At 40.5% G+C, this 26,042-nt stretch overlaps 3 protein-coding genes and 1 long non-coding RNA gene across 6 annotated transcripts in view; 2 read left to right on the forward strand and 2 right to left on the reverse strand.

The window, feature by feature from the left end:
- LOC135349482 (proprotein convertase subtilisin/kexin type 4-like) overlaps positions 1–14,411 on the forward strand; it is a 23,758-nt gene extending 9,347 nt beyond the window's left edge. Inside the window, exons 1-15 of one of the 3 annotated variants that reach the window (XM_064548002.1) lie at positions 2,039–2,374; positions 3,476–3,598; positions 3,675–3,767; positions 4,023–4,131; positions 5,272–5,309; positions 5,477–5,645; positions 6,706–6,878; positions 6,940–7,179; positions 7,234–7,334; positions 7,478–7,699; positions 7,791–10,250; positions 13,326–13,569; positions 13,641–13,746; positions 13,800–13,942; positions 14,080–14,411. In XM_064548002.1, coding sequence (XP_064404072.1) covers positions 2,150–2,374; positions 3,476–3,598; positions 3,675–3,767; positions 4,023–4,131; positions 5,272–5,309; positions 5,477–5,645; positions 6,706–6,878; positions 6,940–7,179; positions 7,234–7,334; positions 7,478–7,699; positions 7,791–8,628 — 2,331 coding nt within the window. In that variant the 5' untranslated portion in view covers positions 2,039–2,149 and the 3' untranslated portion in view covers positions 8,629–10,250; positions 13,326–13,569; positions 13,641–13,746; positions 13,800–13,942; positions 14,080–14,411. Of the gene's footprint in view, positions 1–2,038; positions 2,375–3,475; positions 3,599–3,674; positions 3,768–4,022; positions 4,132–5,271; positions 5,310–5,476; positions 5,646–6,705; positions 6,879–6,939; positions 7,180–7,233; positions 7,335–7,477; positions 7,700–7,790; positions 10,251–13,325; positions 13,570–13,640; positions 13,747–13,799; positions 13,943–14,079 lie in introns of those variants that run through there. The other 2 variants (XM_064548003.1, XM_064548004.1) reach the window with 2 other exon arrangements.
- LOC135349503 (uncharacterized) lies at positions 94–1,855 on the reverse strand. The gene is made up of 3 exons (XR_010398924.1): positions 1,267–1,855; positions 561–1,207; positions 94–476 (listed from the first exon to the last, which is right to left on the reverse strand). It is a non-coding gene; the product is annotated as an uncharacterized LOC135349503 (long non-coding RNA).
- On the reverse strand, positions 9,189–24,711 carry LOC135349486 (minichromosome maintenance domain-containing protein 2-like). Its single transcript, XM_064548011.1, has 18 exons — positions 24,539–24,711; positions 24,437–24,491; positions 24,214–24,376; positions 23,683–23,787; positions 23,326–23,489; positions 22,851–23,053; positions 22,518–22,593; positions 22,379–22,429; positions 22,241–22,328; positions 21,919–22,073; positions 21,496–21,585; positions 21,138–21,250; positions 11,609–11,640; positions 11,278–11,544; positions 11,052–11,097; positions 10,923–10,986; positions 9,628–9,701; positions 9,189–9,479 (listed from the first exon to the last, which is right to left on the reverse strand). Exons 1-18 carry the CDS (start codon positions 24,626–24,628, stop codon positions 9,393–9,395), a joined length of 1,923 nt encoding a protein of 640 aa, XP_064404081.1. The 5' UTR covers positions 24,629–24,711; the 3' UTR covers positions 9,189–9,392.
- A 110-nt stretch (positions 24,712–24,821) lies between these two features.
- LOC135349507 (uncharacterized) lies at positions 24,822–25,683 on the forward strand. The gene is made up of 3 exons (XM_064548032.1): positions 24,822–25,193; positions 25,247–25,384; positions 25,445–25,683. The coding sequence occupies exons 1-3, from the start codon at positions 24,990–24,992 to the stop codon at positions 25,559–25,561; spliced, it is 459 nt and encodes a 152-aa protein (XP_064404102.1). The 5' UTR covers positions 24,822–24,989; the 3' UTR covers positions 25,562–25,683.
- The last annotated feature ends 359 nt before the right edge of the window (positions 25,684–26,042 follow it).

Genomic DNA, 26,042 nt, shown 5'->3' on the forward strand with positions numbered 1-26,042 from the left:
ATTGAGGTGCTCTTTGGTTTAATTCTATATACACTTGAGGTCAATTAGAGTAGCGTTATTTCTGCTTTTTGGTTTTTGCTTTTAAAATTGTATGCCAGGACAAAATTAATAGGCTTTTAAAAGAGCTACAAAATAAAATTGGCTTCAGTTATATCAAAAATCGATTGAGATGACACGCAGTACTCAAAAACGCATCAATAAAAACGAAAATAAAAAATCTAGCTGATCAACTTATAATTGGACTGACAGCATGTATGGTATACAGGTATAATTGTGATTGATTTGATCTATGAAAATAGAGTGTTACACGTAGATAATAAGTCACAAGATAATTATTCTTCTCTGAGCAGGGCGGTTGGGTTAGAGCACTTGCATAACTCCACAACTCTCTTCAGTAGTCCACGCATGAAGCCAGCAAACCATCATGGAAATAAATATAATTCTTGGCTTGCATGGGTTTTACCGGTTTGCTAACACTATAATATAGTTGGAGTCTTTATGCAATTATACAAGTCGACCACAGTTCTATAATGCTTTCTAGATTATGAGTATATATACACCTCTGCCCCAATGAAGCCACTGTCCCCGGAGTCCATCAGGTGAGGGAAGGGGCTCACGTTCAACACAGAGTAACCTGTATCAAAATAGCGTAATATACCCTTCCTTCCACAGAGCTCAAACTAGAGAGCTTTATATATATACTATAGAAATGACCATTTTTTTGTAATGAGTATATCAACATTTATAATTATGCATGGACGTTTTCAGGAATGCACTCCTGACGCTTGTAATCAATGGTTCGGGGACTCTTTCAGTTGCCATAACTTAATAAAGAGACCTTTTAAATGGTGTCAAACAAAGTTCACATTTGGGATTACTAATATTGGCCTGATAGATCTAGATCTTATAGCCCATGGTCCAAGGCCGAAAAATGACAAAATTAATTATAACCCCCACCAAATTTTGGATTTAAACACGTATCATGAAAGGTAAGTATTTTAAGATTTTGAAATAGTATCAATATTTTAATACTAAAGTTATGGCTGTTAAAACTACACCCTCCTGTGTGTTTAAACCATAACTTAAATCCCATGCATGTATTCTGTATTCAACTGATCTACAATACAGCGTATAAAGTCTCACTGAAACGGCCCACCAAGCACTCCTCATAAAACAGTACAGCCAACAGAGCATCGTCTTGTATAGCCTGCACATGGGGAAAATCATATCTACATGTAATATAACAGTACTGTATAGGTAGCTTACTAAGTCTCAGCTTAGCATGGGACAGTGCCATAGCCTTCCTGTAGTATACACAGAGAGATCAAGAAAAGGGATTATTAAAACTTTCCTCTCACTTGAAATGCACATAAATAAACCATACTGCATGTATAACAACGTATAACTGTACAAGTAATAGTTGTACCATGGGTTGTGATGCATCATGCCATATACTGAGCACTGGATTGCTTTGATCTGCCCACTCACTGGGCAACAAGTATTGCTGTTATCCAACCCATTTACAACTGAGTAGTAGTAGTAAACACTCTTTGATCCTGCCATGCACACATTTTGTGTGGGTGTGCTTGCACTTAACAAACCACATCTACAACTTCACACAACCCAGTTCCAATGTGGTCCGGTAGTTTTGATTGGATACTGAAGAATAATCTTCACAATGTGATCCTAGTGTCACAGTAGTGATCTATAAAAAAGCTAACCCTGCATGACTACAGCCAATGTACGCACCCTAGCAGGGTACATGCATGGATTGTACCCTGGAGTATCCTGAGAGTTTCAATGGATATTCCTTAGTGTCAGAGCACATCATGGTACACCATACTATAAACTATACTCAGAGGAGGTAGTCTACGTACAGGCGCGGTGCAGCTCAGTAATTATCCGCCCACGCACCGCCCATGTCATATGTTTGCTGAGACTCTGAGATCAGAGGCTAATTGCTTGAGCTGCACCGCGCCTGTCGGACCTCCTCAGAGAGGTCAATTTAGAGTACATTCACGGCTTCTAAAAGTTCCCCGTGCAGTTGTCTGAAAGAATGTTAATGAATTCATCACCTGGGCCATGGGCCCAGTACAGTTCTGCTGCAAATGAGTAGCTACGAGTGTGAATGATCTGAACAACCCCAGGCATGCCGTTTGATTTTCTGCAAAGAATGAAACATGTGCTGACATGGGCTGCTATAGTTTCAGTCACATCAGCATCAACCAGGAGCAGGACAGCACTGTTTGACGAGTCTGTTCCCACTGAGCAATACACTGACACCTGGGTGGTACAGCTGCTGCTACCGCAATCACAGCTCACACTTGAAGCTCACACACTTGCAGCAAAACATGGTCTTATCAACCAGGGACAGGTACGTGGAGTAGATCTATTTGCTATCGGAGTGTACAATGTATATGCACTTATGAGTGTCCACTTATTGCTAGATTTATTACACAGCACACTCAGCCGGGGTGTACTTTAAGTATTCGATTTTAGGCGACCCCTCATGCAAAGTAGGGGGATGTAGCATGACAACTGCATTGACTTTGTGACACCTGAAGTTTTTAAAACTGGGTAAATGAGCAGGTTCCCTTGTGCTAATGCCTCTCGGCATGTTTGCTTCGCTCAAAAAGTATAGATTGTTACAATGTTATGTTACGAAATAAATTGAACTTCCACACATTAATCAAGAGTCACAGTTATAGAAGGGGAGCATAAAAAGGACGGAATGTTAAAAAGGGGCCTGGGCTTGAATGCGCATGCGCAGAAAAAGGGGTGCGTCTGCAAAAGGTTAAAGTTCGCAATGGCTGCTGCAGCTTCTGGCAGCACAGCTTGCAGCTCTTTTCTGACTCTCGTAGCTAACAAATGATACAGGCAACGCTTTAGTGTAAGGCTAACTCACAACTTAAATAGAAACTTGTGCGAGCAGATGATGCTAGGAACGGTTCTGAAGAGACTGCAACAGCCTTCACACTAGCCATTATGGACAACAAAGCTTAGTTAGCAAATCCACAAATCAAAATAAGAGAACGTGGCTAGAAAGAAGCTGGTAGTTTTTGGTGCATACAACCGTTGAGCAGTTACAGGTGGAACAGACAACTTTATATACCGTATCCTTTGTGCGGAATAATTAGTTTTTTGCATTCTTGTAATACTGAGTGGCATGTGTTGTTACATATACTGATTACATGCAGGAATAAATATTCTGTACCATGCATTGCTAAGCTACAAGTTATGTTACTCCATTGTTCACACAGTGTGTCTATTAAAAGATAATTGTTGTGTTACATGCATGCAGCAATGAATATTCTGTAAGCTACAAGTCATATATTTATGTACTCCATTGAGCTCCCTTGTATTTCGCACAGTGTTTATTTAATGGTTAACCTCACTTCCTGTCTAGCTAGATTGTATCCAAAAAGGTGCACCAGATAGATACCTTTAAAGTGTTCCTGTTCTCTTTACACTGTAGGTAGGCAACCTTGATGACTACTTCGCATTCAAGTTACCTGAAACCGATCAAAGGGGAAATCTACACTTGACTGGTACTGGTCAGAAAAATCACATTTCACAAGCACTTTCAAATGAGCCAAACGTAAAAAACAACAACTAATGTCTAGTCACTCATGTATTATGTATGGTTATTCATTATTTTGTCTTCCTTGATTTAGGTGGGCTCTGTACAGCAGCAAATAGCAAGAAAAAGATTCAAGAAAGACTACAGTTATCCAAGCGATCCAAATTTCAGCAAACAATGGTCTTTGGTGAGATGTTAGCATATATATAGATCACATGCATGCACACACTCAATACAATTAATAGTATACATGCAGTGAGCAGACTGATCAGTTTAATTATGCCGATAATAATTATAGTACGCTTAATTGTACATAGTGTCCATAGACCTTATTATTCTACAGAGATTGGGGTGTGTATACTTAAGGGCTTTGGGGGATTATTCATGCATTCCTAATACACCCAGGTGGTCAACCCCATACACTCCTATATAACACTCCCAGGTCAACCGTGGTCAAACTAGCGGTAGAAAGGGGCTGGATATTAACGTGGAGCCTGTCTGGCTGCAAGGAATCACTGGGAGTGGTGTGGTCGTGTCTATCATGGATGATGGTGGGTTGATAGCATCTGGGGATAGTAATATATAGGCTCTAACAACCCAAGGTCAGGAAAATGTGGCAATGCATGATATACGAGTTTGAACCGCTTATATATATACATGTATTATTTAAGAAGTATACCAGGCGCGCGACTGATTCTTGAGTGCAATAATACCAACATGTATGATGTTATTACATGGTTATGTATTAGTTAATGTACAGTGTAGAGGGGTTTATGACAGTAAGACACTGTTTCCATGTAGTTCCCTAGTCTCATGAATCAGATCTTATCAACTAAATAATTATTGGCGTGGTAGTAGATTGTGGTCAAGGGCCTTGATCATTTATACTATACATTGTACAAGGTGCGCTGCCTGCATTGTCTACTACAAAGCAGTCTGCATAATTATACTGTGGTTCCGTTTAGCTTGCGTAGTTCAGTGTGCCTAAGGCTTTTGGGTAATTATATCTAATAGGTATTCTGCACGATGTAGGTTGAATTGCAGATTCCTGGAACATCTATAATTATTAGGTATTGCTAGAATTCCCCATGGCAGGATGTCCTGTTAGCTCAGGCATACAACTGTTTACACAAGTGAACTGATGTGGATAGTGAAATAGGAGCTCTCACAACTAGGTCTTGCCCAATTATGCTCAAAATGTTGCCTATTAGTCAAGTCTCCAAGTCTCATGCATTGTACCAATTAGTTTTTACCTAATTTCTTTAATTTATTACCTAATTTTATTGAGTCTCAATAAAAATCATCAACGAGAATTATACTGCAACATCAACATAATCTTTTAAGGAACTATATATTGGTGAAAGAAATCTTAGATAATTATTGCCAAAGGCTAATTGCTTGAGCTGCACGCCTGTCGTACCTCCTCTGCACGTGGACCATGTGCTCAGAAGTGTAAAGGTCAACTATTAGCATTACTCATGCTATTGAGGCTTAGTGCTTCTATAAATACTTTCTACCAAAATTTGGTAAAATAGGCTAACTATTAGGCTGGCATAATGCTCAATGCTCCACGCACCTATTAGTCTCAAAATTATGCTAGCATAAATTGGGCAAGGCCTAGAATGCTGTCATGTTTGTGCTGTAGTAGTCTCATTGCCAGCCAGTGATATTAAGTTTTCTCTCACATGCAGGATTGGAGATAACACACCCTGACATTTCTCCGAACTACGTAAGAAATGCCGCGTGGGAATATTGTGGTTTTTAAAACAATGGTTGCTATTCAGTAAAATACACATTCATTTGGCAATCCTTAAATCAGGTGGTGTTTATTTGGCCATTCTAATAATAATTTGAAAGCATACTAAAATAACGTCTACGTCTAATTTTTGTTTTCAGGATTCCACTGCTAGTTGGGACTTTGCACAAGGTGATAGTGACCCCACTCCTACCACATACTATGGTGATGAGCCAGACAGACATGGAACCAGCTGTGGAGGAGAGATTGCCATGGCAAAAGATAACAATCAGTGTGGAGTGGGGGTGGCCTATAACTCCAATCTTGGCTGTAAGTATTGTTACCCATGCATTCTTAATCATGCAACTGTCCCTATACAGTATGCATGAGTGCATGTATTTTAAGATTACTGAAAGTTGTTTTACAGTATTATTGGGGCGAGCCCTGAGGTTCGTCCCATGCATAGTAGCGACGATACTGCAGGAGAGCTCAGCGACCGGATATCTGTCTGGTGTCTGCATGTCTGCATGTCTGTCTCTCAGTTTAAGTTTTTAGCATGACGATTGCTGTATTTTAGCGTGACGATTGCTAACGATCATTTGTATTACAAGCAATTACATGAGCAAGGCATTAATATTCTTGGATGAAACTGATACAGCTCAGCAAATAAGGCAATGAGGGCCAGGCAATGGCGTTTCCTATGTGCTAGCAAGGCTAAGGGAAGTTTGACAACAAGTAGGAGCTAATGAGACAGAAGCTCGTCTGTCGTCAAAAGGTTCGAATTAAAGGGAAGAGAGAATTGCAGTTAGAGAGACCTTTAGGAAACAGCAAGTGATTACTACTCACTACAACTTCTCTTCTCTAAGGGAGGCTCGCCCCACACAATGCTCTCAGCATTCCCCTAGTAATTATTAGCCCGAGGCGCGGCATGTATGGGTTATAGTAGTCGATCAGTCTGTCTGTCGTTCTGTGTATTTTGAGTCTGTTCACCTGGGTGCGATAGTGCTGTGTTTCTACCATGGACAGCCTCAACACAACACGATAGTAGTTTTAAATTTGGCAGTTAAAGCTTCGATTAAAAAGCAAGTAAGAAGCTCAGAAGCGTAATTGAACCTGTTGGGCCTAGATGTAACACGTGGCTTTGACTTTAGGCTATAGCCACACTAAACCCTAAAGTAACGCCAATCTTACTCTATTGTAAATATTTTTACTTTGTTCTGACATATTGATCCACTTGGGCAGGCCATGCACTTTCAATGAGCAACCCCGGCCTCCCACAGAAGTCATGCTGATTGAATAAGACAATATACGTACATGCACACAGTTTGCACGCTTCACAAAATTAATTGGTCTCTCTCTCTCTCTCTCTCTCTCTCTTGTCTATACACAGGTCTCAAGGTTGACTTTACTAGCATGACAGACTCCATTGAAGCAAGTTCTCTTGGCTATAAAAACAACTATATCCAAGTTTACAGCAACAGTTGGGGACCAAATGACAAGGGTTTCATTGTAGAAAAACCAGGAATACTGCTTGAAAATGCATTAAAAAATGCAGTCAAAAGGGTAATTTATTTAGCACTTACACACCAAATAATGTGTATAGAATGTCTGACTCTGTCTATAGGGTCGTGATGGGAAGGGCTCCATTTTTGTGTGGGCTGCTGGGAATGGTGGATGGAACTATGATTCTTGTGCTGCTGATGGCTATTCTTCCAGCATCTACACTATTGCAGTGGGGTCAGCAGATCAAACCGCTGGTCAAGCAGGCTATGATGAACAGTGTGCTGGAAAGATGGCCGTCACTTATTCATTCAACTCAAGAACATTCTCAGACGATGGCTCTTATGACCCTTTCGACCAAATTGTGAGTAATAATAACATAATTACAAGTGCGTAACTGTAACATATAATTATGCAGTACACCACGACTCTGAATGGGGAATGTACAGACGACTTTACTGGCACTAGTGCTTCTGCACCTCTAGTATCAGGAGTCATCACTCTGGCACTGCAGGCAAAGTGTGTTACCTTACTACTCCTTTGCATGCATGCATGGAATATTGATAGAAAATACGGCTATGGCTGATAATTGGCTTGATATAGAAAACACACATGCATGCTATATTTATCAGGCTCTAGTGTTCAAATGCATGATTTTGTAGCCATGAACTGACGTGGAGAGATGTGCAGTACTTGCTAGTTTACACATCCAACACTGACCCTCTCACTGATGGGGAATGGACGATGAACGGGGCAGGGCGTAAAATCAGTCACAAGTTTGGCTTTGGAGCTATTGACGCTGAGGCATTTGTAACTCGAGCCAGACATTGGATTACTGTTCCTCCACAGATTTCCCAGACCTTGACAAGCCACCAAACCTATGGGTAAGTACGTACCTATAGTATACCAGTTTTGGGGGGCTGATAAGTGTGCCGCAAGATTATAACTATTTTATGCATTTTCACATTTATATAGAAGTGCTCGCTTTGGACAACCTCTTACGATGCAATTTACGGTACTGAACATGGCCTCAGGTGTTCACTTCCTGGAGCACGTGGTTTTGACGGCTTCATTAAGAATAGAATATGTACGAAGATACACAATCGCGGACTATTCTACATTCATTAAGTATGAAGCCACAGATGGATCTTCGGTGAAACGCTGGTTACTAGACCCTCATCCTCGCAGGGGGGACATCATGATTGAACTCACTTCACCACAGGGAACAACTTCAACTCTTCTTCCATACAGAAATTATGATTTTGTCAATTCTGACGATGAAGGATATGCTTACCACCTTTGGCCCTTCATGTCTGTTCACTATTGGGGGGAGAATCCGGTCGGAACTTGGACAATGACTGTTACGTTCAAGTCTTCCAGTGGTTATGTTAGTGTGTCTGATATGGACTTTGCACTTTATGGCACGTCCAGTACACCTCAAGCTGTAGCAAATATTCCTCAGGTGTGTGACAAAGCATGTGCTAGAGGTTGCTATGGAGATGGTCCCAATGCGTGTGATGTGTGCAAAGATTTTCGTATTGTATCTACGCTTGAATGTGTCACTACTTGCCCAAATAATACACTTGTATACAGGGGATCGTACTGCAATAGCACCAAAACAGTATCATCGAATTCTTTAGTTGCTACTGCTGTTGGTACTTCAATGGGGCTGGTTGGACTGCTTGTCCTAGTGTGTATAGTGGTCACATGCATTGCGGTATACCTGTGGATAAAGAAGAAGAATGATCGAGGAAATCGACTAAGATATCATGTGCTTCAGTCGGTGGATGGCACTTCATCTGTTCCTGTATAATAATAATAGATTGGACTACAGACTTCATACGCGTATTTTACATAAAGAACTAATTCCTTCCATTTAGAGTGTCAAAATTCAAGGGATAATTATAGATATGTGATTCCTTGCCTTGAAAAAATTAGTGGTAAAAATCAAGTATACAAAAAGTATAATAAAAATGGATTTACACCCTTTTTGTATAATCGATGATTCAGCTATAGGGACTCTTTCAGCCGTACACTGCTTATTTGAGGTAGTGCATGCATGCTGCATGCATGCTCTTTCTATATTATTATGCCTCGGTGCGCATGCGCAAGCGAGGTATACGGAGTGTGTTTGTGTGTTAAGCTAGCTTACCTCCATTATAATTATATACATAGCACAATATCTCCTCAGGCCTTACGCTATACCCAAGCCTTGCCCTTAAGATTGGGTTAACCAACCCAAACCCCAGTCTCTTGAGGTCAATTATAGAGTAGCATTAGTTCTGCTAGATCTAGATCGAATTCTATTTGCTTTTTTGCTTGCATGCCAAATGACAAATAGGCCTTTCATAGAGCTACAAAATACATACAAAATAAAATTGGCTTCAGTATAATTATGGGCACTCAAAGTCAAATGAGATGACAGTACTTAAAAACGCATCAATGAAAACATGATTAAAAAATCTAGCTGATGGATGATCAATACATGTATAGATGGATGGATTGACTGCATGTTAACAAGGACACGGTATTACACTAGTAATAATGATTGATTTGATGAAATAGAGTGATAGACATTCATTCTTCTCTTAGCAGGGCGGTTGGGTTAGAGCACTTGCAAAACTCCACAACTCTCTTCAGTAGTCCACGCATGAAGCCAGCAAACTGTCATGGGAAAAACAAATTATAATAACTTCTTGGCTTGGGCTCTACTTGTTTGCTAACACTATAGTACTGAAGTCACAATAATACAAACCGACCACAATTCTATAATAATTCTTTCTAGGTACACATGTATAAGTATAGTGTTCACCTCTGCCCCAATGGAGCCACTGTCCCCAGAGTCCATCAGGTGAGGGGAGGGGCTCACGTTCAACACAGAGTAACCTGTACGCAAAATATAGCAACTAGAGCACTAAAGTGCAAACCCTCGGCTGGTGACATGATTATAAAGAAACCAGAAGACTGCATATAGTGATGTTGTTATCATCATGCATGACTTGCACAGCAACTCAGGAGCAATAAAACTAAACCAGACTGGAGGCATGCTGAAACATTTGAGAACAGGTAGTAGTACTATAGATATATGCACTGTGGATTAGGATCACAGCAAAGAAGCCTGGAGTCTCAGAGAAGTATGGCTCCAGGTCCTGCATGGATCCCAGTCAGCTAAAGCAAGCTTTCTACTTTGGGGACCCTGTTCCATTCTTCCTGATATATACAGCTTTCTACTTTAGTGACCCTGTTCCATTGTTTCTGGACCGGGTACAGGATCACTTCAGTTATAAGTAACGCATGTGCAAGTTCTGTTGAAGCTACATTTTGCTCGCTTTTATTAGACAACGAAGCTTTAACACCGAAAGCTGCCACTATTAGAAGTACTGACTTGTTGTGTGGAGGCTACCCATGCTGTAAACGCAGTGCTAGAGCATCCAGGTAAGCAGACCCAGTCACAAGCTTCTTAGCTTTTGCTCGTTTTTATTTGACAACGAAGGTTTAATTAATTAACATGAAATTCTGTCACTATTAAAATTAATAACTTGTTGTATGAAGGCTATCCATGCTGTAAACGCAGTGCTGTGGCATCCAGGTGAGTAGATTCACCTGTCACAAACAAACAAACAAACCAAACGACTACTATAACCCGTGGCCGCCCACGCGCCTCGGGTTAATAATCAATAACAGCGTACCCTTCCTTAACCTTCTATACAGAGCTCAAACTAGAGAGCTATACTATATAGAAATGACCATGTTCTTGTAACGAGTATCTAACGTTTATTTTGACTTTTTGATACAATGACTTGGAGACTCTTTCAACTGCCATAACTTGCATTCCGTTCATTGATTTACTTAAAAAGCTATATAATGGTGTCATCAAAATTCACATTTGGGAGATGAAATCAACAATTTTGGCCTAACAGATCTTATAGCCCATTGGTCCTAGGCCGAAAAAGGACCCCACCTTTAAACACATCATTTGAAAGGTACGTATTTCCCAATATCATACTAACATTGGCTGTTGAAACTACACCCACTACCCCCCCCTGTTTAAGCCATAACTTAAATGCCATGTATTCAACTGCAACTACAGCGTATAACATATCTCACCGAAACGGCCCACCAAGCACTCCTCATAAAACAGTACAGCCAACAGAGCATCGTCTTGTGTAGCCTGCACATGGGGAAATCGTAATTTACTCTATTATAACTGTATAGGTTCTAATATAGGTAGCTTACCGTTTTTCTAAGTCTCAGCTTAGCATGGGACAGTGCCATAGCCTTCCTGTACACAGAGAGAGCAACAAAAGAGATATTATAATCCCCTTTTCACCTCACTTGAAATGCATAGTCAACCTGTACACCAGTCTGCACACTTAAGGTAAATTTAGAATAGCATTTCTGCTTAAATTAAAGCGGGTGAAAGGGTCGTACAATATATAGCAACCACATGCAATCATCTCACATAGTATCCAGTGCTGTGTTGGGCATATCTGACCCTCGAACTCTCCGACTGCCAACATAGAAACTCTCGAGAAGGGACTCTGCACTCTCCTCTAGCATCGGCTCCATTGTGGTCGCCCTGGAAACCAGCTCGGTGATGATGTCGGATGATAAGAGTGGTAGGGCAGTGTATCCCATAGCTGTGTCGAGTACGTGTCTGGTGATGGTAGCAGAGAGGCTGTCCTCGTAACAAGGGGTGGGGTCACATGATAACACTAGACCAAGGCGACTGTATATGCATGTATATTGGGTGCATGGATTAGGTATTCATGCGATAACAACAGTTGACTTACTCAAACAATGACTTGCTTATTGTGCTTGCCTCCTACAATAGAGAGAAAAGTAAACAACATCGGTACAAGATAAAATCCCACAGTTACACTGTAAAAAGAGATGTGCCATTATAGCACGCGTGTAGCGTGTTACACATGTGCCAAACTGCTTAAAGTGTGTTATTTACCCTCTAGAAAGGTTTATCACAGTTAAAAGTATGTCATTTTGACCCATTGAATGAAACGACCCATTACACATGTGTCGTTTCTTATGTACATTACATATAAACATGATTGTTACAAGTGATAACACAATCACTTGTAAAAATCATACTTCATATGTCCCTGGCAACAAATGTGACATAGCAACGAGTGAGACTGTTTAAATGGTAGCTAGCTAGTTAGTTCAACCAAGTATAGTACAGTACAGTCGAGACAACTGTTCACTTCAAAGAATTGAACTGCTGGAACCACCCTCAACTCTGAAACTACCCAGTTTTTCAGTGGTAGGTTTATATTCTCTATTAAAAAGACTATTAATATGTAATTATTGCAGAATTGATAGACTCTACTTGTTTTTTTGGCTGATGAGTCAGTAATTCTCCTTTCTCAACAATGGCAGACTCCTTCGATTGTGATAGTGTACGAAACAGAGGGCTCAAAGGTACGTTTCCTATCAATTTTAATTTGTTATACTGAGCTATTAATACATACAAGTTTTACCACCACAACACATACACACATTGGATTTGTATACTATTATTCTACATGTAGGCCCTCTTAACTATCCTCAAACTGCTCTAACATTAATTTTTGCGGTCTGTTTCTTTTTTCTAGCCGTTGTCAAGGCATTTACACAAATTTGAGTACTATTATTGTAGCTTATCAGCATAATTATTCTTCTGCAGGTATAGGCCTTCCTAACCACCCTCCAAGTGAGCTAGCTGTCTGAATCTTAATACTGGTCCGAAATAGGTATGTAATTTCATACAATGCGTTCACAACTTATAATATTTTTTTCACCATTATTTTAGGTGTGAAGTACTAGTACAAGTTCAAAGGACTAAAGGACTGTATAGTAAACACTTATAATGGAATGGATGCATGCATGCAAGTTTTGCAAACACTTCTGTTTCATTTTCAGTTACTATAGACTCGTCATTATTGTTTATTATTGAAATGGCGTTAATTGGAATGATTAATAACACATGCCAAAATGACCCGCTAGAAGTGGGTCAAATCGACACACCTTCAATTTGACATACGTGTAGCATGTCATTTGGAGGGACAATCAAATGACACGCGTGTCAGTGTTGAAACAACCCACTTGTTTTTACAGTGTAAGCTGCTGTATCAGCGTGTACAACAGTGCTACCGCTAAGATGGGAGCGAAGGAATTGGTATTTAAAGTACTCACAACCTACACTCTCAAAGCATGTACCAATACACCTACACAGTTTGGAGGAGCAAAACCTTCCCTATATATTGGACCTCATTATGTCTCTCATAGATAAAAGGGCAGCTACGGACAATATAGCGAGTTAGTTGTTCAGTTAGAGAACTGAGACAAACGGTAATCATATAGTGTAGATCAGAAACTCAGAAACAGTAGTGATTGTATATTTTTAGCATTTTGTAACAGAAAAGTGAATTGAGAGTGTGTTGAATAAACTAATAACAATTATTAGTTTCAAGTTTACAATATATCAATCATGCTATATACATTTCCCAAAATCAGCAGTGGCTTATATAAGAGACTGCCTGTAATGCTTATATACATTGGACCCCCATCAAGAAGTTACTACAATACAAACAAGATGAAACTAGTTGTTGGATTATCCCTCCTCTTGTGTGTGGCTGCTGCTGTTGGTCAGCCACCAAAGCTTTCACCAATTATGGAGTGCTATAATTCTGCAGCTAAAGATTTCATCAAGACAGATCCAATTTGTTTCGTTGAGACAGCTAGAGTATTTAAGATGAACGTAAGCTACTACTATGCATTGTATGTGGTTACAAGACATGTCAAGTAATGCATCACATGACAACCCTACAGTTTGGCAGTGATGAGTATCTAAAGAGAATGTGCAAGGCTGAAGAATGTGCTCGGAAAGTTGACAGCTACCTGACTGCCCAATGTGGTTACTCCCTTCTCAAAGATAGTAGGATATATATATGTATAATTAACTATTGTTAACCTTAAACTAACACACAGTTTGCACCAAGAATGAGCAAGGCCAGTACTGCTATTTAAGAGATGTTTCTATGAAACTTTCTGAGGAAATTAGGCCACTTCTGAAGACTTGTGAAAACAAAGACTGTAGAGAAGATCCTACTTGCAACAATGCTTGGAAAAAGGTGATGTGTTTCATTGGTACACTGTAAAAAATGATTGAAAAAAAGTGCGGTGGACACACTAAAACCGTCGCATATAGCACGCTTTTTTGTATACATGCATGCAAGATTATTTATAAAGTGCACAATTAATCCCACAGTTAAGCTGCTGTGTCGGCATGTATCGCACTTCTAGCATTAAGTTTGGTGGTGGGGACCCCCTTCAAGTGCACCCATCCTGCACTAGCATTCTCAGTACATGTACCAATGTACCCTTGGGCTTTGGAAGATCAACGCCTTCATTTTTGGACCTTATTATGGCTCTCATGGAGGAGTGATGGGACAGCTATACAGACAATTATAACTACATGCAGCTAGTTGTTAGAGAGCTGAGACAAACAGTAATTATAGGTAGCCTAGATCAAAACTCAGAAACATGTGTAGTGATTGTATTGTTAGTATTAATTTTTGAAAAATAAACGTTATGAATTGGGGTTGTACGTGCATGTGTTTGATAAACTATAAACTTAATTAGTTTGTACATTACTATATAATACTATACATTTCCCCAAATCAGCAGTGACTTATATAAGAGACTACACTAACTGTAAATTATTGCTTATACAATAGGGCGTATGCATTACTACAATTCCTATTATTAGACTTCCGGTCGAAGGGACAGGGCGTTAACTAGAACACATTTTTGTAACAAATCTAATGTAAATGGTTCGTTTTTGCTGTGTTACAAACTGCTCTAATAGGTCTGATAGAGAGTCTCACCTTTCCTATTTTGGACTACCTCTAAAGAATAAGTCTTTACTCAAGAAGTGGATTCACGTTGTTTGTCGAAAGAATCTGTTGATCAACAGCAACACCAAAGTCTGCAGTGAACACTTTGTCAACGCACATGGCAGGCGTCTCTACTCAGATGAGGTCCCCAGTTTGCTTCTACCAGTAATTGTAAGGGCTCAGAAGGCTAGAAAGGAACCAAGAGAGCGCAGTTTACTCCTACAAAAAGAAGGCTTAGATGAATTGGAATTGGAAGAAAAAAATGTGTCAACACAAACGGAAGAGGTTGACGTTGAAGTACCTGGTGAGCTGTTAAGAATGAAAAAAAATGGTTGCTAAGCTGGAAGCCAAAGTACATGAACTAGATACAAAAATGAATCGGCAACTATTTCGGTTTTCTTCGATCAAAGATGATGATGTGAAGGTAGCGTTCTATACTGGGTTTCCTATACGTCTTCATGTCTTAAAGCATTCTTTCAGTTTCTTGAACTAGCAGCTAGTGACTTAATCTATTCTAAGAAACAAGAAGAAAATCATGTTCGAACAGGAGAAGAAACTAAGCGCTATCGTCCAAGATCATTACCACCCATAGAAGAGATGTTTTTGACATTAGTTCGTCTTCGCCTTGGACTGCTAGAGCAAGATCTTGCTGATCGCTTCAGTGTATCTTAATCTACTGTTAGTAGAATTACTTGCACATGGATCAATTTCCTCTACTTGAAACTAAAACAAATTCCTATGTGGCCTTCAAGAAACCTTGTGAGAGCAAATATGCCAAAACAATTTAAAGAACAGTACCCTACAACACGAGTAATCATTGATGCTACTGAAATATATATCGAACAACCTCAGAAACCTTGTGAGAGCAAATATGCCAAAACAATTTAAAGAACAGTACCCTACAACACGACTAATCATTGATGCTACTAAAATATATATCGAACAACCTCACCTACCTGAACTGCAACAGATGACTTTCTTTAATTACAAGAATGATAACATGTTTAAGGTTTTAGTTGAGATCTCTCCTGACGGAGCAATTACTTTTGTCTCGCCTTTGTTTCCTGGAAGTATTTCTGATAAGGCATTAACGAGGGAGAGTGGAATATTGGACTTGTTAGATAGTGGAGATTCAGTAATGGTAGATCAAGGAAGACCTTCTGTTGAGGGGTGTACGTCTTAACATTCCACCATTTCTTAGAGGAAAAAAGCAACTTTCAGAGAAAGAACTAGTAGTTACTTGACGCATAGCATCTTTGAGAATTCATGTGGAACGTGCCATGGAGAGAATCAAGAATTTTCACATTTTTGACAAGAGTTTACCTGTATCTTTAACTGACATTGCAAATAGAATTTTTGTGTGTGTTGTGCTCTATCTAATTTTCAGCCACCTTTACTTAAAAAAATGATTTGATCATTAATTTTCATTACACTGTTTAAAACATGCACGGTATTAAACATTGATGGAAAGTAGAATAAGAAACAGAAACAAAATTAGATGTACTGCATGTACACTAATTATAGTCGCAACAGCATTGATCATAAGTAATAACTAGGTTTATGTTGTGAGTCAATTAATTCTGGTAGAATATGATCAAAAAAGTATGTGTCTAACTTTGGAATAAATTCCTCTTGCCAATGCTCATCAGGTGATATCCGTTCAACAACAACACCTTTTGAGGTATAAACACAAAAGTCACACCACTGGGCAGTATATATATCGTGTAACATAGAGCTGTAGCTGGACTTGGTGGTTAGTACGAGTGATTCCTTTTAAGAGATGGTATACCATTCACAAATTGTAAGTAAAACCGCTTCTCTTTACACATTTCCAATCGTTTTATCTGCCATACTGTAGGGACATTTGAATTCCGCAATACCAGTAGGAGTACAATCAATTGACAGATCAAAAACCCAAGCATCAGGGGACGCACCTAGCCAACATTTGTCACTATCAACAACAAACCCTGCTTTCTTCGTGTGTAAGCCTACATGGTCATTACTTCGCATGTATTCTCATACTCAATGTGAGCGTTTTCCTCGTGATCTGTTCCCCACCGAATCGCTTTCGGAATGTGCACGAAGGGCTTGTAGTAAATCGTACACTGAAGAAGTGCTGGTGTCTTTTTTTACTTGTTGAAGGATGCGTCCACATTTAGACCCGGTTATTCGGCTCTGTCTTTCGGCAATCCATAAAGTGCTAGAACTTTGATCTCTAGTTTTCATTTCTAAATCTTCCTGCTGTTTCTTACTAACAGAGAGCTTGTCTAAAATGTCTTCTGCGGTTACTCTCTCAATGACAAACACTTTTGGAACATCAGCAGAATCACAAAATGTGACACTATCATCACACAATCTCACAGAACCAGACTTCAAACAGTACGTGTGGTCATTAGCAATTTTGTCAAACGATGGAACAAGTAAATTTAGAAGAGCACATGGTTTGTTGATGCATAGCAACTCACAACGAAGAGCTTTCAGTGCCACCTTATCAACTTCACGAGTGTGTTGTGGTCGTGGATCATAAACCATTTGTGAACCCTTTCCACGAATCTTTGAAGGTAACAGTTCACGCCGACGATCACCTAACTTTTCGACAGGAATTGGATGCACTTTTCGACCACAAGCCACTGCTGTAGTTGGTCTGTACAGGTAAGACTTTCAGGTGCATCTTTAATTCTGAAAAAATCGGCCAGTGCGTACGAGAGTGCCCCAATATGCTTACAGCTTCCACAAGGTCCACAACCAGCAGGACAACCACACTCAGCACTCAACATGTCATAGTTGTTCCTATTTAAGCACATACAAACACAATACAGTCGATCCTTCCTCATCTCAGGTAAACACTTTGATTTTAGATACACTTTGTCAGCTATAGTAGCTACTTCAATGTCTTGAACGTGTCCACATCTAAATAAATTCTCCGCTGACTTACTAAAGTCTCCAGCTGGTAGAGAGTCCTTTAGACAACGTGTCACAAAATACGACATGATTGTGCTCATAGTGAACCGTGGATCCGTTGAAGATCCATGATCATCTAAGTATAGGATAGACTACACCTAAGAGTAGATCATGCGTCTATGTAACCTCCGCGGTTGCGGTTAGCCCGAGGCGCAAAGCCGAGGGAATCTAACCGTAACCAAGGCGGTTACTAAGACGCATATTCTACGAGTGGGTGTGGTCTATCTAACTTGGACTTCAGTGCGCATGCGCGAGGCGTGGTTATAAAAAGCCAGGTTTGGTGCGTAGCAACAGAAATTGAATTTGTGCGAGCTGGACGAGCTGGAGAGCTGTGAGAGACACCAGTTGACAGAAAAAGACAAGAAGACAGCTTCAAAACAATGAAAAACTACAGTAAAACTTAGTAAAGCTTGTGAAACGCTTCTTGAAGATACTGGAAAGAACAGACAAGTAAAAAGAACCTAGAACTATGCTAGAACTGACTGCAACACTACAAGAAGAAGAATGAAGCTCTGTGGTGGAGTGGAGGGGGGTATAGAGCAGACTGGACCGGCATGGAACCTTAAAAAACTCAATAGAAAGTGTCAAGCGACTGCTAAAGTGTTTTTGATGCTTCCTGGCCCCCCTTGCCCATGCCCAACTGGAAAAAGCAATACAAAGCAACAGTGGACATGGAAAAAATGGATATTGACTGAACAAACTATTGCATTCTGTGTTTTTTGTAATGTTTTTGTCATCTTCTTGTCACTTTCACTAAAAATTTCATTCCAACTTTTGAGAACTTCCTGCAAATTATTTGTCACTTCCTGTAAAATATGCGTCCATTTCCTGTAGAATATGTGTCCACTTCCTGTAGAATATGCGCCCATTTCCTGTAGAATAAGTACCTTCTTGTAGATTGTGCTTCCATGTAATCTACTGTTTTTAACCAATCAGATCAATTACAGATGATGTAATGTAGTCTAAATCCTTATCTCGAGAGAAGAAAGGAAGAATAGGAATCCAGCCTCTATCGGCATTTTTCTGTGCAGGAGGATCAGTAACTTCTGGTTCTTTAGTAGAAGCATTTGTCCATCCATACTATACAAGTGTTTACTCTATGAATCAGTGAAGCGAAAAGTATTTGTAAAGTTAGATAGATCTAGTCTGATAATTGCACTCTATAGAGCTGCGTATTTACTTACTTACCGACTGACTAGATCACTCTTATTTCCTTTCATAGGAGCTCCTCTCTCAATAAGCCAGGACTTCAACTGGGCTAGAGTGCCTTTTTCTGGTATAAAGTTACTACAACTTCATCTATATGAATTCATTAATAACTTAGCTCTATTCATTTCCTACTCTAGTCCCCTCGACCGGAAGTTCTAATGATACAAATCGTAGTAATGCATACGCCCTATTGGACCCCATCAAGAAATTGAAACAGTGATCGATTCTATTTTCCCAAAATCAGCAGTGCATGGCTTAATTATACACAAAAACTCCTCTAAAAAACTCATCTAACTGCAAATACAAATGAATATTGCAAGCTCCACTGTGCTAATGCCTGCTTTGCATGCTCAAAAAGCATTAGAGTCGATTATAGAAGAGGTAATAAATTAATGTTTGCATTCATTTTGCAATTGTTGACATGAACGAATTGCATTACTAATAGAAAATGAGCTGAAGTCAAGGATTGACGAATGATTTATGAATGAAAGCACCGCGGGTGCTGATGCCTCAGTGGAGGTGCCAAAGCTACATAACATGAAGCTACTAAGCTAGGTCACCAAGAATAAACAAGGCCAGTACTGCATTGCAAGCGATGTTTATACATTATTCAGAAGGAAAACATGCAGAGCTGTGACTTGCATATACACCTTGCAACATCTCGTCCAGTCAAAGTGGACTGTAGATATCCTACTTGCAAGATTTACTTTCTCAAGATTAATTATATTACAGAAAAGCTGCTGTGTCATGATCAGTCTGTACAATAGTGCTGCTAACGCTAAGTTAATGAAGGAACCCTTAAAGTACCCAAAACCTGCACTCTCAGAGCATGTACTAATACACCTACAAAGTTTGGAGGAACAAAGCCTTCATTTTGGACCTCATCTTGGAGCAAAAGGCTACCAGCTACGGACATAATTATAGCTATAGTTAGTTGTATGGCTGAGACCATAGATAGTAGAGGAGAGGGATTGGAAACGCATACGTAAATGCCCGGCCCATGCGTGTCACGGTTAAATTTCTTCCTTTCCTGCCTCCGTCACTAGAAATTGACCTTTGTCCTATGATAATTTTAGTATTTTAATCTTTAACAGCCAAAAGACAGGCAGGAAGGCTACTACTGACTAGCCAGAAAGAGACATGAGACAGGCAGGAAGGCTACTAGGATCAAGTTAGGCTACTAGCTTCCATTCGTGTTTCAGAAGTTAGTATTAGAGGAGTTTTCGCCATTGTATGAAATAGTTTACAGTGGGATCAGACACAGTGTTAATAGAAGTTCAAGAACATGTTAACTTCTCTTTTATAGATCTAGATCATAAACAATTCATTATACAAACAATTTAACATAATTATTGTATGTCTACTCGTGATGTAAAGACAGAAATAATGATGCAATTTTCTTGAACGTCCTCTTTGGTAGTGGTTCAGTGAACGTGCTACAGTCTGCCGATGTAAACTCTGAAGAAGCATCATCAGATGCACACAATCTGAGATTAAAAACAGTATCAGTTTGAGATAACAGTTACCTTGGGTCTTCCACAACTGACACTTCCATCGTTTATTCTCTCATAACTCTTCCCCAAAAAACTTGCCGATCCATTCGTATGACTACAAATAAAGTGTACAATAGCATGTAGTAACATTAAAGGGTCACTTCTAGCCTATATACATTTGCTACTTCAACACCTACACTTCCACAAAATCCCACAAGTGAAAGTCATGAGTGTGATAATAAATTTGTCAGCAAATACTACCATGGAGAGTCAATCACAAAGTTGCTACATTTAAAAAACACTTAACATACCACTGTACTTGTCTTCAATCTCAAACAGGCTGTACTTCTTTTTGGAGAGATAAAAAAATCCCACAATCCTCAGCCAGTCAAGGAAAGCTTAAAAAAACTCATGAAACTCCTTTAGTAGACACTTCTAGGTTAAGGTTACAACTATACTAGGTACTAAGAGCATAGTACTAACTGGCATAGCCCTGTGCAATATCCCTGAGGCCAAGGCACTTCTCTGTCCTTCTAAAAAGATGCCTTGCTTCAGTTATCGCTACAGCATTGCGTGGGCGTAGGCGAGACACGGATGGGCCGAAATTGTACTGAGTCCCACGCATGCGTTTCCAATCCCTCTCCTCTACTATCTATGCTGAGACAAACAAGTGTAGTCTAGACAAGACTCAGAAACACGTGTATTTTGTACTCCAATCTCCATCACTACCACCCTTATTAAATTGTATACCAAGTATGTATACTCACAGTGTGTCTGGTGATCCCCCAGAGGGCACAGCTGAAGGGCAGGGAGATGGCTTGTAACTCGGACACTCCGAGTCTCTTGGGCACACTCACTTCAACGTAACCACTCTCCAAACCTGTGGAATGGCAGGGGAGGGATAATTACATAAAATACATACATTTATGGGGGGGTCACAATGCTATAATACTAATGGAAAGATACATTGTACACTCATTATTGCATTTAAAAAACTGTCTGCAACAAAGTACTCGTGCATTATGTGGGAATCAGCATGGCACTGTAGTAAACTGCTTGCCTTCATAGCCATGTATTAATTACATCTGTACGTGCAGGGCTGTTTAGAAATGCTCTAGCTCTTACTTCTCTCCAGTTTGTCTTTAAGGTCTCTCTTCATTGCTCCCAGACTACCCACCAGACACACACCGCCCCCAGCCAGCGACAAGGCTCCACCTACACACAGTCAACACACACACACACACACACACACACACACACACACACACACACACACACACACCACACACACACACACACACACACACACACACACACACACACACACACACACACACACACACACACACACAGTCAACACACACACACACACACACACACACACACACACACACACACACACACACACACACACACACACACACACACACACACACACACACACACACACACACACATGTGTGAAGTCAGTAGCTTGCAATACGCACAATTAATATTGGTGTATGCTGACACCGCAAAATGCAGTGATTCTGAGGGGAGTTCATATACCATCTATGAAGATATTGGATCCTTCTTTGCGAGCTCCTCCATAGAGGTCAAAGGTTGTGGAGTGGACAGTTGATCGTTTAGACAGAGAGCCACCATAACGCAACAGCTCAGTCAACAGAGGAGTATCCGTTCCCATGGCTACCAAGTGCAGTGCCCTGGAGGGGACGGGGGACAATTTGCCTTTAATTCAACAAATTTTGAGATTTACAATTTAAATACAACCTTGGATAGAACTCCTCTAGAGCTTATAGAATGCACGTTTAAGGGCAATCAAATCAAATTAGGGCACGAAAGTTTCCATGCAATCACACACAGAACCTACCTTGTCTTGTCAGAAGTGCCCAAACTAGCCAGAGAGAGAAGGATAGCCATCTTTAGACGATGGTAGGAGCCAGCGGGGCAGAGGTGACCTGCACACACACTGCGATAATGTAACGTCATCACACAACATGTGCTGTACCTGCAAAGCTGTAGGCTAGGAGAGATGACAGAGTCCACGGAGACTGAGCACCTGAATAGAAGATTTTCAAACCAAATTACGCACACACTAAAATTCTGTAGCATTTTTATCATACAGTAATAACGATTGACTGAGTTACCTTGCAGGAGATCTGTGAGTGGAGTAGAGAGGGTGATGGTGGGTAGTGGAAACAGTACTGGGAGAACATTGTTCACCTGGGGAGAGAGACTCTGTCAGTATTGGCAAGAGTTAATTAGGATATAGTATGGACCAAAGGAAGGGTGTCTAGGAAACATAAAACCGCTGTATATGTAAAATGTAGGTCAATTTTGGAAATGTTTGCCTCCTCTAGAAAGCAATTACTGGATCTGACCACATAGACCTTTCAAAGGGATAAAAAATGGACCTTCACTTGTGAACTTGAACAATTCTAACTCAAATAGCATCCAAAATACGTGTACTGCATGTTTACCTCCACTTGTGTCCTCACAGCAGAGTGTTGGTCACTTCCCCCCAGACTGTGTGTGGGTACTCCAATCACCTCACACTCGCACCCCACTCTCACAAGGTCACAGAGGTCACTCCGCAATACAAACTGGAGGCCTTGATAACGCTCACACGCTCTACTGCACATGCTCAGTGCACGGCGGGGGACCAGAGTCATGTACACCTTGTCTGCAGGGACACATACACAGATACGTAACAAGGCAACAAACATAATTGCTTGCATTTGCTAGAAGTAAGCAAAAAATTACGACACTATATATATACACAAAACCAAAATGCTTCAAATGTGGGTAAAAGTTATACCATCACTAATTCTAAAGGCCTATCCTCACACCAATTCTGTGCAAATGTATACCCTATTAAAGGGGTATATATTTGCACAGCAGTTCTTTCGGCCCCGTCAATTTGCAAGGATGGTTAGTACTAAGAATCTCTCTTACCAGTGAGTACCCTCTGTGATAGCTCTTCAGTGAGCTTGTGTCCACAGAGGTGACAGCCACTCTCTGCCATGGTCATGGCCTCAGTTGCACCGGCTGTGTGCAGTCGAATGTAGCGCTGATTCTCAGGGCAACTGTCTCTCTGACAGCGGAAACAGGCAGCCTCACTATAGGGAAGAGGAGGGGTAGTCTGATAGAGGTAATCATATAGTTATAGTACATGGCAATGGCACATCAAGGTAATGGGGGATCACACTAGTACGTACGTATATTAGTCAGAGAGAGCAGTAATGTACACTGCAATCTCACGTTAAGCACTTCTTAAAACTTGATCAAATTCACTACAATGTACAGTCTCACGTGAATGTCTCTTTAACAGACAGGGCAGTGACCACTCCAACAAAACTGTAGAACCTTGGCTCTGTCCTCAAGGGAGAGAGGTCACTCACATGATCAATCCTGTACCTGCAGACAGGTCAACATTGATTGCGTATATGTACCGTAAGACCTCGATTTAAGGCGACCCTCCAAATATGCGACACCCAGGAGCTTCAGCAATTTTCTGACCTCTAAAAGTAGCGACAGCTGCGTTGACAATTATTTTTTAATGTCACGTTCTAAATAGAGGTAAATGTAGCCACTCCCTAGCCTCGATTGTAGCCCACTGGAAAATCAGTGTTTTTAAGCGGCCTGAAATCGAGGCAAGTAGACCAATTAGATGCGACCCTCTAAATATGCGACACCAGGACTTCAATATAATTTTTCAACCTCCAAAAGATCCGACCTCTGGCTTCGTAATTATTAAAAAGTATCGCTTTAAATCGAGATCTTACGGTAGCTACAACATATCCAACGACCATCACTGCTAACAATTGTCCATAACCCACTCACAGTCTCAGAGTGGGTAGAGTGTGCAGTCTCATGAGTAGCAGTAGTTGTGACGATGATGTGAGGAATGGCAGTGGGTGTAGCACCGAGACAAGTGCATACACCACCTCTATGAATAGTGGCCAGATGGTCCCGGGACTGTGCAGCAGAGCGTCCCCTAGTTCAGCTGTGTGTGTGTGTGGGGGGGAAGTTAGCTATGTCCATAACTAACTAACTAGCAGCTTACCATTGTATTGCAGCAGCTCACATGCATCAAAGTGGACCACCAGCTTGCAGATACACTGTACAATGAATAATTCATGATAATATTCAACACACACACACACACCTTGTCTGTGTCCTTTAGTATTTCACACTGCCTCACAATGTCAGTCACTGCTCTGCACTGATACAGCCACTGTAAGACCACCTTCTCCATTGCATTGATATTGGCCAGCTAGCTAGATAGCTGTGCATGCTGTGGATATGGTTGCATAGCTGCTAAGCAGCTATCTTGCAGATCTAGCTCCGCCCATCTTTTAGGGAATTCCACCAATAAAGTGGGTGGGGCTAATTGGTCACCGATTTCATCAGAAAATTCCCGGGGACTTTCCCCACCTCCTGATTGTGAAGAAGGCATGTGACTATAATTTAATCATGGAGTTAATTGAGTGTAAACAAAGTAATTATAAATGCAGACACTCACTGTGACTACTGCAAGTGTCTACTCTTACTCCGTCCTACAATGATCACTAGAGATTGTCCTAGTATCTACTCATCGTTTTCTCTGTGATATCGCAATGGCTACCTCTGCAGACATGCACTGGCCAAGCACACGGACTCTCATGGGCCGAAGGGGACGCCAGAACACTCAGAGGCAGTTACTAGGTGCTACCTCCAGTAGTGCTGACCCAACCTGGAAGATCGGTGGTTGGAAACAGTACCCTACTCATGATCCCGAAGAAATCCATAACTCCGATTGGGCTAACAACATTTACGTATCGGTAAGTTTATAATATAAAGGTGTCTAAATTTTTTATGATACTCTTTTGTGCAGCTTAAGGAGGATATACAAACAAAATGGAGAAGGCAGGGTCCACCCCCGACTAAGGATTTGTCTCTTGGTGGTCTCAGTGCATATAAGTATGATGACTTGAGAACTGACAATGCATACATTGGATTCTTCTTCCTCCGAGTAAGTTATTGTATGCATGCCATTATTCATTATGGTCATTGTGACTGTTGCCTTTTGCAGATACGTTTTAGCGATGATTCCTATCTGTATGCCGGAGTTGGTCTCACTAGAACAGATCATTGCTCCCCGGACCTAATGAAAGTGTCCAACATTGAAGCTGATGTGTATAAGACGTAGATATTTTACCTTTTTTTCACTGGCTTTTTAATTTATGACAACTATTTTTAATTTTTACCCTTTTTAATTGATATTTCATCTTTTCTTTTTCTGTGCTAATAAATTGCTTTCATAGTAAACGATTACAAGTTGCATTCATTGATGGAAACATATGATTCTGCTAAATTTGGTCATGTTGACCCCATCTTGCATTGTGCAGTGCTAAATATGTGAATGTGCTTAGGACCAGCATATTTGGCTGTCCCAGGTTTCTGTACCAATGGAGTCTATTGATGTGGTGGTCACCCTGTCGCAGCAATGCAATGCATGACACACTGGAGTCGAGACTACAACAGCTTCTGCTATTCTGTTTGTAGGCAATGGTCAGAGGACTAACGGTTGCCATGCATTACAGAAGTTATTTTGAGCTTCAAGTGGTGGTTCCCAAAGAAATCGCTGACATCTGTCATCATGTTTTAATTGTCTAAAAATTGCTTATCGT

This window comes from Halichondria panicea, chromosome 16 (assembly GCF_963675165.1).
Source record: "Halichondria panicea chromosome 16, odHalPani1.1, whole genome shotgun sequence".
NCBI lineage: Eukaryota > Metazoa > Porifera > Demospongiae > Suberitida > Halichondriidae > Halichondria > Halichondria panicea.

Coding starts and splice junctions, on each gene's coding strand:
- LOC135349507 (XM_064548032.1), top strand. CDS start 24,990: ATGGCTACCTCTGCAGACATGCACTGGCCAAGCACACGGACTCTCATG. Junction 25,194..25,246: donor CTAACAACATTTACGTATCG/GTAAGTTTATAA, acceptor TCTTTTGTGCAG/CTTAAGGAGGATATACAAAC. Junction 25,385..25,444: donor TTGGATTCTTCTTCCTCCGA/GTAAGTTATTGT, acceptor TGCCTTTTGCAG/ATACGTTTTAGCGATGATTC.
- LOC135349486 (XM_064548011.1), bottom strand. CDS start 24,628: ATGGAGAAGGTGGTCTTACAGTGGCTGTATCAGTGCAGAGCAGTGACT. Junction 23,490..23,682: donor TCTGTTAAAGAGACATTCAC/GTGAGACTGTAC, acceptor TCTTCCCTATAG/TGAGGCTGCCTGTTTCCGCT. Junction 11,545..11,608: donor ATAAGCAAGTCATTGTTTGA/GTAAGTCAACTG, acceptor ATGCATATACAG/TCGCCTTGGTCTAGTGTTAT.